The sequence below is a fragment of the Astatotilapia calliptera genome, chromosome 2 (assembly GCF_964374335.1).
Source record: "Astatotilapia calliptera chromosome 2, fAstCal68.1, whole genome shotgun sequence".
Taxonomy (NCBI): Eukaryota; Metazoa; Chordata; class Actinopteri; order Cichliformes; family Cichlidae; genus Astatotilapia; species Astatotilapia calliptera.
Window position 1 is genome coordinate 37846140 of NC_137423.1, and position 10145 is coordinate 37856284.

Sequence of the window (10145 nt, forward strand, 5' to 3'; positions counted from 1 at the left end):
AATGACTAACTACTCCTGACATCAGGCTGATCCTGCCACGATTTGTTCCCCCTGTCTAAATGACAGACAGTATTTCATAGTTGTTTATGTTTTTAAACCCATTTTGCACAAAGAGGCATTTTTTGAAAAATGTATTTATAGCAATGTTGAATAATATTATTGCACAAGAAAAAAACAACACGTAAAATAATCACACCGTGACGCCTCTGCCTTTCTAAATGGAGGGACAGTAACGTGTGTAAGCGTGTAAAACCTGAAGACAGTCAGATTAACAGTATTTTGTTTCTATCTCCCATTCTGCAATTCATCTCATGTAAACAATAACTTTGTTTCCACTTTGTTATTTTCCACCGGTTGTTCCTGCATGGGAAAGAGAACACTTTATGGATCAATTCTGCAACAGCAAACATGGTGGGAAAAGTTGTCTGTGTCAAATAAAAAAGTTCCAAGTTAAAGTTGAAGCCACTATTATAATATTTAACACTTAAATTGACAAAGGAGGGCATCTGGGGGACAGAGAGTGTCCTCCAGTACATATTTCTTGGGCCATTGGGGATATTCAGCCACAGTGATTGCAGATGAAACAGATTTCAAAATTAGACTTTCCTTTGCTGTATTTTATTATGTCAATACCCACTGCAAGCTTGCTGTGTGAAGGAAGGCTGGTTATGAAAAAGTGCCACAAAGTTTAAAAAGAGACGAAGAAAAAGCCTCTTTCACATCATCTGAGAGATAAATTTTTATATATTTTTTTACATGGTACTATATCCTAATGTCTCAGCAGAAATCAGTCCTTGTCAGGGCAGGCGATGCGTTTCTAAATCTTCTGTTGTTCAATTTTGGTGAAGCTGTGCGAATTGTCACCTCAGTATCTCGTCTGCTTCAAGATTTGATATGTTGTGTATCCAGGGATATTCTTCCGCATACAATGGCTATAATGAGTGACTAACTAGTGTTGCCTTCCAGCTCAAAGCAGTCTGGCCTTTCTGCTCTGATCTCTGGCATCAACAAGGTATATTTTCCACAGTGAATGGGACTCACTAAATATATTGTTTTTTGGAGCATTTCTCTTGAAATCCTGGAGGTTGCTTGAGAAAATCCCAGTTGTCAGATCAGAACTTGTGGCACCAACCACGTCATGCTCAAAGTCACTTGCTGCTGTGTAATTGGATGAACAGATATGCGTGTTAACAAGTAGCTCAACAGGTATATCTAGTGTGATCTAAAGTGGCCACTAAGTGTAGAATAAACTAAACAGCAAGGGTATTTTGTTGACAAATAATATCCAGTTTCATCATACTTTTTACAATAATTAAATTCTGAAAGTCACTTTTTAACCTGAAACAGGAAGTATCTCTCTTTAGTTTGAGTGGGGATTTATTCCCTCTACCCAAATAGGAGAAGCGCTTCATTTATTGCCCAATCAACCACAGAATTTAGTCACTGAATAAGAAATAAAAATCACAACATTTAAGAAAAAAAAATCTGCAGGTTTATTGTTTTTTTCTTTTCTTAACAGTACAGTAGATACATGTCATGACCCTGCATTGGTAGGGAATAGGTGCCTTAAAGAACAAGCAGTGCTTATTATATTCATGTGACGAATGACTGACAAATCAAACACATACACTAGGAGAGAGGTCTTTTGACTTCCCAGCAATCTCTTGACAAAAATACCTGCAGATGCATCACTTCCATTTCACAATCATTAAAATGGAATCCAGAGTTTTCAACCCATACTCAGGAACCACAGTACAGTCTAGGAAGACCATAACTTGGTCTTGGTCCATTTAGTTAAAAATGAGAAAAAAAAGTGAAACACTGCGTACAAATAAGGTCACTTAAATGAGAGAAAAATGGAAGCATGTAGGCTGGTTAACAAAGCAAGTCGTCAAGCTGATGCGAGAGCAGTTCGAAGGCGTGACTCTGTCCTGGTATGCTTGTCTGTGTTGCTGGTCGTACAGGGAAGCAAGAGGCGTAGCGGGTGGGGGATGCCTCGGTGAGTTTGTTTTTGCATTAACGCATCGTGACAAACTCCTCGGATGAGGTGGGGTGAATGGCGACTGTCTTGTCAAAGTCTGCTTTGGTAGCACCCATCTTGATGGCCACGGCAAATCCTTGTAGCATTTCATCACAGCCAAGGCCCTGCATGTGCAGCCCTACCACCTGCGAAGATTGTAAAAAAGATTTTAGTAGAGGCTTTAATGACACTTAAAGATGGCTTCAGGACTGCCTCCTGTATTAGTTTAAGTACTTCCAAGTTATTTTTTTGGAAAGTCTCAAATCTATTCTTCAATCCTGGTACATATAGCTGTGAAAGTGTAGAAAACAATTGCTTACAACATATGACGTAGGGCTGCCACGATTACGTCGACTATTAAAATTGTCGATGACTAATTTAATAGTCGACGCGTCGTTTGAAGCTTTGTAAGATCACAAAAGACGCAGGAATAAGTAGCAGGATTTAAGAGTGTAATAACGGACTGAAACAGAAGATGGCAGCACTGCATGTACAAGGATGCCAGCTGCCGTTAAACCCCGAAGAAGAAGCAGCTGTGTCCCAGAATTCATAGCGCGGCCCAGCGCAGTTTCCAACAATGGCGGCAGCTAGTTAGTTTTAATGTTACTCTTATTATTCTTTCTGGGTCACAAAATAAACGTTTAACATATTTTCAGGCGAGAATGTAGCTGTGTAAACCTCAAATATCTGCTCAGTTTATCAGGACACCACATATTTTCAAAAGCGCTCCGACGTTTTCAGAGACGTCTGTTACCCACTAGCTCGATAGCTAGCCGGGGGCTAGGCTAACTAGAGCCGTGAGAACAGCGGACTCCCGGCAGATCATCTTCAAACCCACCGCCGTCTTTCGCTGCTCAGGTTAAACATGATATATGAGTCACTTAGATAACTTAACAATGTTGTTGTTTGGCTTTTTTTAGTATTTTATTTGTTCCTGAGTAAATCTGTTTGGCTGAGATTAAAGTTATAGTTTTTGCACAGCTGAATAAATGTCAAGCAGACAGCTGATTATCAGAAGTGTGAGATGCTCGAGAATTTACTCCGGTGTCCTGTTATATTTTAGATAGCAAGGAGTTTATTAAACTTCACCGAAACAATCTGCAAATTTCATTAAACTTTAATAAACTATCATCTTGTCTTTATTTTTAGTTAGCACCTTAAACACTTAAAGCTGTCAGCTAATGATAGTTATATAAGAGCAGATGCTGCTGGTGCAATAAGCTGTAGTTTTACGTCCAATGGATGATGATGTGATTAGTCGACTAATCGCAAAAATAATCGGTGACTAGTCGACTATCAAAATAATCGTTTGTGGCAGCCCTAATATGAAGAGCTCCTGTATTACTGGTTGGGGGAAAAAGGCCCCATACGCTAACATTTACTGGTGATGTCTTAGCCCAAATGTGGTTGTTTACGAATAAAAATAATGCACTTCAACGTTAAGATGATTTAGAGAAGAACCTCCTTTTGTTGTTTAAATAATAGAAATAAATCGTCAAGAAGATATTCATTAAAATATTCACTATTTCATAAATTTAGGTGACAGTAATAATGTGCTAGAGTCACATTTATTTAGAGCCTGTTGTCTGGAGAAGAGATGACACTTACCTTCTCCTCTTTGCCCACACACACCAGCTTCATGATGCACTGACTCTTCCTGCTGGTGATAGCGTGATACATTGGTGTGAAAGAAGTCTTGTAAATCTTCACATTCTCCTTCCCTCTGGTTTTAATGGCCTCCTCTGTGACACGAACATTATCAAAAGTAAGGACAGTTTTACATCTTGCTGAGTAAAAATGGGAATAGCGCATAAGATAAACGATTAAATGAAAGCCGGCCACAGAAACTGAGTTAAACCCACCGAGATGTGTTTTTTATTGTTCTACTCACCCTCTGTGAGACCCACCGTGCCGATTGGTGGGTGGCTGAACACCACAGTGGGAATACAGGTGTAGTCCAACTTGGAGTCCTTCTTTCCTTCAAACAGTCTGTGCGCCAGCTTTCTGCCTGCAGCAATGGCAACTGTCCCAACACATGAAAACCTCATCAGAATGCTGCTAACACTCAAAATGCCCACAAAAGGGCATTTTATATTAAAAATAGGTTTAAAAAAAACAAAACTCAAACACTTCAAAATACAGAAGTAGAAAAAAGGCACCAGGAGAAGAACTTCACCAGGATACCAACATGTTTTGTCAAGAAACCTTGGTCACTCAAAGTTTTCTTTTACTCTTTTGTATTAAAGCTTTGACCTCAAATAAGAGTTTTTTGTTAACTACAGAGATGAAGAATTGATTTTTTTGGTTTTAATCAGCATTCATCATTTCACCCTGCCCTCTTCAGAAGTTACTGAAAAAGACCAATTGATCCACTAAATATAGATAAATAATAGACTCTCAAAAAGGATTTCAGAGCTGGGGACATTTGGGACCAAATCCTTGTCTGAATACTGTTTTCTTTGTTTACCCACACGAGCAATCGGTGAGCCTGAGTCACACCTGAAAAGCCTTCCTGTCTGAGCGCCTGACCCTCCCATGCGCAAGAAACCCGACGGTTGTAAACACAACAGACTCAGACTCCAAGATCACGTTTGTATAGGACAAATTTCTGGAGACTTGTTATTTAAAGTTTTCCTATTTAAAAACATATTTTTAATATGCACAAGTCTCTTGAAAAAGCCACTTCACAAAATTATGTATCCCCTGTAATCACCCAAAACCATGGGTGAGGTCACAAAAATGCAAACCTGGCATTTCAGTGCTGTTATTTGGAGTCACCAGTGTATGAAGTGTGTGTGGTTTTAAACTTGAGGTAGGTCTTTCCTCTAATAGACACAGAGAGACGTTATCCATTCTCACAAAGCGACTTACACATAAGATCTGATAATGTCCTGTCAGTGCACTCATCTGCAGCCTTCACAGCTTTGATATTCAAATATCCTCTATATAGCAATAAAATCCATTCAGAGCTATTAAACATAGACCCAGAAACCTTTAATATCACCAGGCTTCACTCGGCAATACTAAGTACATGGAAAAATAGTTACAACATCGGGAAACAGGTTGGAAAGAACACACACAGACACAAAAAGTGGATAAAGAAAAGTTGGGTTCTACCAGGTGTGAGAAGAGCTCTGCCACAAACATCCCCGACAGCGTAGATCCCCGATCGACTGGTGTTCTGAAACTCATCCACGATGATGTGGCCTCTTTCATCTGTATCCACACCCTGACAAAGAAAGAAAAGAAAAACTGTTTCACGTCTTAGAAACGAGTAAAAATGTGAACCGTGGAGATTAAAACAGATTAGGCCCATGTTTTCTCCTAGTTCCCTTTGAACTGGTTATTATTCTTGGAACTGTCTTCAGCTTTCCCTTAACATTAACGTCTCAAAAGAAACCTCCCAAAACTCCCATCCTTCTCTAAGAGAGAGTATTGTAGAGAAACACAGTTCGGATGAATAATGGTTTTAAGGAAAGGTAGTGCATGTTTTGCCTCTTTCTGTGTGCTTCCTCTTGTATGATACTGACAGTGAATAAGAGACATGCGACTGAGAAGAGAAATCCCGTGTGGGGCAAGAAATAACGATGACTCAGCTAAACTGGAGGATTAAATGTAAAGCAGAACAGACAAAAGAGAGACGGGCCTCAAAGTCTTAAAGCGTGAGAACATTCAACATGTTTTTAGGTTTTTGAAAAGAGCTGGTTAAACTGCTGCTTTGACAAGTCATTCATTCTTCCTTCATATAACAAATGATTCAAACGATGTTATTACACATCCCTCAAATCTAAGCTCGGTAGACGGATCAAAGACAGTCAAAAGAAGACATTGGCGTAACTGAGACTTTGCTGCCCCGCCTTCATTTATCAAGTATTTATGCCAGAATTTCATGCATCACCTTCAACAAAGTAGTAGCATGTGGAAGCTGTCCAGTCGTGTTCCCAGATTATCTGTTATTAAGGCTTAAGTCAGCTTTTTTTGGGATACCAGTTTTTTGCATACAAGCCTTAAATTATAAAATATTTTATTATTATTTGTGGAAAGCAGTTTCATGTTGGTATGTGTGCCTAAGACACAGTTATCGAAAGACATCTGCCGTCCTGTTATGATCTATAAGGACAATTATGCAGCGGTAGTGTCTTACTGCTCAGTGCTACATGTAAGTAGCACATAATATCTCCCAATAAATAAAATAACAACAATAATAATAATAAGTATTTGCACATTACACTATCCAATCTACAGATAAAAATCACAGGTAAACTGTTACCATCTCGCCGATGTTCAGTCCACCTGTATTGGGCTGCCTGCCGATGGCCCAGAGAAGGCAGTCCACTCCCTGGATGGTACTGATCTTCTCCTCGTCATTCTTCTTCTCTGGGTCTTTGGTAACCACCGTCACCTCCAGCCCCTTGTCTGTTTTACTCACAGACTTCACCTGAGAGTTCTTCCACAAATCTATACCAGAGTTTTGCAGTTCTTTGGTGCAGTTTGCACTTATAAAGGCGTCAAAGTTCCTCAAAACCTACAGACAGAATACGAGAGTACACATATGACCACATGGCTCCACGCTTCTAAGAACAGTCATATTGTGATTCTGTGTTGTCATTTTTCTTACTCCCGTCTGTCGAATAATGAGGGATGTTTTGGACCCTAAGGTGGAAAGAATGCCCGCCATCTCCACTGCAATATAACCAGCACCCACAACCAAACTGCGTCTGTAGGAAAAAACAAATACTATAATCACAGACCTACATGGTTCTGACGGTCTCCCATTAACATCAGTATGTATGACAAGCTTACTTTGGCAGTGTTTCAAGTTCAAAGAAGCCATCACTGGTAATGCCCAGGCTTGCCCCTGAAATTGTCAACAAACACAACAGCTGTCATCTTCTACACATCTGACTGATGCTCACTGGTAAAACAACGTATAGCATGTTTTACCTGGAACTTCTGCATCACTCAGAACAGAAGGTTGCCCTCCAGTGGCGATGAGGATGTGAGGTGCTGTATATTTTCTTCCATTGACTTCCACAGTCGGCTCAGCATCATTTATAAACCTGGCATAACCTTGAATGGTTTGGATTTTAGCCTGAAATAGAGCACATATGAGTTTTTTTTTTTCTTTTGCACAGCAATTACATTTGAAAAGAACAGAAACCAAAAGAGCAGAATTCATCTGACACTTACTTTGTCAAGATTGTTGCGATAAATGCGATTTAGGTGACTGACGTACGCATCCCTCTTGGCTTTTAGGGTTCTGCAAAAACATAATATAAATTATTCAACCAGCTAAAATATGTTGTGTTAATAAACCATCATCACAAGGAATACTTGTCTTGTATCACCCTTGTGTTGCCATTTCTAGAAAATGAATCATAAAAAGCATAAACTGTTAGACCTCTCCTATAGTCTCTGTGATGGTAGAAAAATACAAGTTTGATGAAGAAAAACAAATTTAACACCTGGTTATATCCAGTTGTATTTAGTTGGCTAAATAAATAAACAGCAGTGAATCTCAGAGTAGCAACAAGTCAGCTGATCACAGCCTGTACAAAAAGAAAATTGGAGCTCACAATACAAATTGTGACTTATTTCTAAGTAACTCTTTCCCCACACTGCATCACTACAACTCCCACCTGCTAAATCCCACTTTAACCCCTGGGATTCTTTGCACACTGAAGATGTTTGTGGAGCACTTAGTACTCTACTGTAATCCATGCAGGCACACCCCAATCCCAGCACATTCCTCTCACACTAATGTTATATTTTGAAAAGGTTTCCTCATGTTGTAAATGTAGTCAACCACTCCCTTCAGGAAGGCTTATCTTCAACAGTCATTTTTGCCCAACTTCATTGTGCACAGAGATAGAGAAGTGGGCTAAAGTTAAGCAACACAAAGTAACTGACTGAGAGGTTGTGGGAGAAATGAATGCTTCTTTGTACCAGGAAAAACCAAGACAGCTTTTAAAAGAGTTCATTGCAGTTGCAAAAAAGGAAAAAAGAAAAAAAAAAGATAAAAATCAAGTAGACACTAGCAGAAACTGTAACTTACTCCCAACTGAAACGAACGTCTCCAGTTTCAAAGCCATAATCACCATGATCGTGCAGATATTCGGCATGAACTGCTGCATTCCACATCACCTGAGAAGAAGAACAAAAAGAGCTGGCTTTGAGAACTTGAACTTTGAGAAGTGTACATGCAAAACCTTTTATTATAATAATATTATTATAATAAGTGTAAAGAAAAAGGTACCTTCTTAGGGACACAACCAACATTGACCTGAAAAAAGGAAAGAAAGCAGAACAAATGAATTGAGTGAAAGCTGGTCAAGTAGCAGTGATACAGATAGATTATGGAAGAGATACATTTTAGACTAAAGCTGCAGTGACAGGAAGAATATTTATGTAGTGCAAAGCAAAAGAACTGCAGTATCAAAAAATGCAATGCTGTGTCAGTGTGTTTCATAAAACCAACATTTTACAAAAGGAAAAGATGTAAAAGATTAGGTCAGGCGCATTCATATGGCTGTAAAGTAATACAACACCAGCATTCACTTATCAATAAGGAAAATATATGTAACCACACTGTTTTTCACTGTGGCTTTGTGTGGTTTATGCCAAAACCATTGGACTGAAAGGTTTTGGTAGCCATTTCTTCCCCTGATGTTTTAACTGAAGAAAAAAAAACTATAGAGGCCTGATTTAACTAATAGTCAGCACAGACAGGCCTAACGCATTTAAAACCACTTCTTTCTTCCTCATATTGAGGCCTTGTGCAGATCATTTCAAAATGCCTCCGTTACAACAGATTCAGCTCAAGGCAACAGGAATGAGTTACAGTTTATAACCTCATCGGCTGCTTTGTACCTCAAACCCACAATGTTTGTCAGACACACAAAAAAGGAGTCGGGAGGTTTCGCAGTGAATCTGGTAACTGACGTGTCTGTGAGTGTGCGTGTACATGCTGAAGAGGTGACAGCAGCAGGGAGGCATGTCTGATTGATTTTTTATTATTATTTTTACTCACGCAGGTACCTCCGAGTTTGTGACTCTCGATCACGGCGGTAGCTGCTCCGAGCTCCGCCGCCCGCCGAGCCCCGGCCAGACCTCCAGACCCGCCGCCGACCACCAGAAAGTCGAACCGGGTTATCTCCGACGGGTCTGAGGCCATCCCGCTACTGATAACTCCGCGTCTGCAAAGTGACAAGAAAAACTGTTTCCTGAGAAGAAACCAGCACGGAGCTCGAGTCCGGGCCAGCTGTTTTAATAGTGCCATAACCAGGAAGGGCGCAGGAAGGCAGGGCCTATGTGTCGGGCAGACCGGGGAGTGGGAGGGTCAGTGAAAGCCACTGCTGTGTCATTGTGAATTGCAACAATGGTGTGCAAATCCCAGAAACTGTTCTGACAATAGTCATGATGATCCTCCCATGAGCGACAGTATGGTGGCTTCAAAAACATGAATAAATCAGAGCATTTTCATGCATCGAGGGTTTGATGGAAATATTTAAGGATATTTGAGGAGATCAGGCACTGGCGACTCCAGATTTAAGGATATAAAGTGAGCATCGTGACAATATTCAGAAACGCTAAACACACATCAGTAAAGCCGTTGTTTGCCACAAACTTACTGGAGTACTCACCTCGGTAATGCCAGTGATACTGACATACTAGGAAACAGTCTGCAGACTCTTGTGAACAGCATGTTTCTAACTGCTTTTATGGCATTTTAATCAGAGCTATCCACGGGGTGCCTTTTGCCTCTCTCTGACAGCCACTGCAAGCTGATAAACGCGTGTTGTTTGACTTTATTACAGCACACACAAAAGCGTCAAAGCATTTCCTGGGTCACTGGGTGAGCCCCCTCCCCTCTACATTGCCCCGATTTAGCAAACTGCTGCCTGGTCGTGTCTAAAATAATCAGTCCTTGTGCGAGATAATGGAAAAACCAACCGACACGTAAAAACCGTAAAACTGTGATGGTGGAAGACGCCAAATTTGAAGAGTAGCGTAGATCCTCCAAAGCCTTGCGTTGTTTTTGTGGGAGATTTGGCGTAAATAACAGGGGGAGATGTGGCAGATTTGCGTGGTATTTCTTTCAGAATCACAGGTCCGTTGCGCTCAG

General features: G+C 40.3%; 1 protein-coding gene across 2 annotated transcripts; it reads right to left on the bottom strand.

The window, feature by feature from the left end:
* Positions 1-1469: 1469 nt before the first annotated feature.
* On the bottom strand, positions 1470-10024 carry gsr (glutathione reductase). Of its 2 annotated transcripts, XM_026146782.2 has the most exons (13): positions 9664-10024; positions 9051-9216; positions 8277-8303; positions 8076-8164; positions 7211-7280; positions 6965-7112; positions 6824-6878; positions 6639-6738; positions 6291-6545; positions 5138-5249; positions 3912-4043; positions 3629-3762; positions 1470-2166 (listed from the first exon to the last, which is right to left on the bottom strand). In XM_026146782.2, the coding sequence occupies exons 1-13, from the start codon at positions 9723-9725 to the stop codon at positions 2017-2019; spliced, it is 1500 nt and encodes a 499-aa protein (XP_026002567.2). In that variant the 5' UTR covers positions 9726-10024; the 3' UTR covers positions 1470-2016. The 2 variants fall into 2 exon arrangements, with proteins under 2 accessions (XP_026002567.2, XP_026002587.2); XM_026146802.2 differs by lacking the exon at positions 9664-10024 and having other exon boundaries at positions 9059-9328.
* Between the last annotated feature and the right edge of the window lie 121 nt (positions 10025-10145).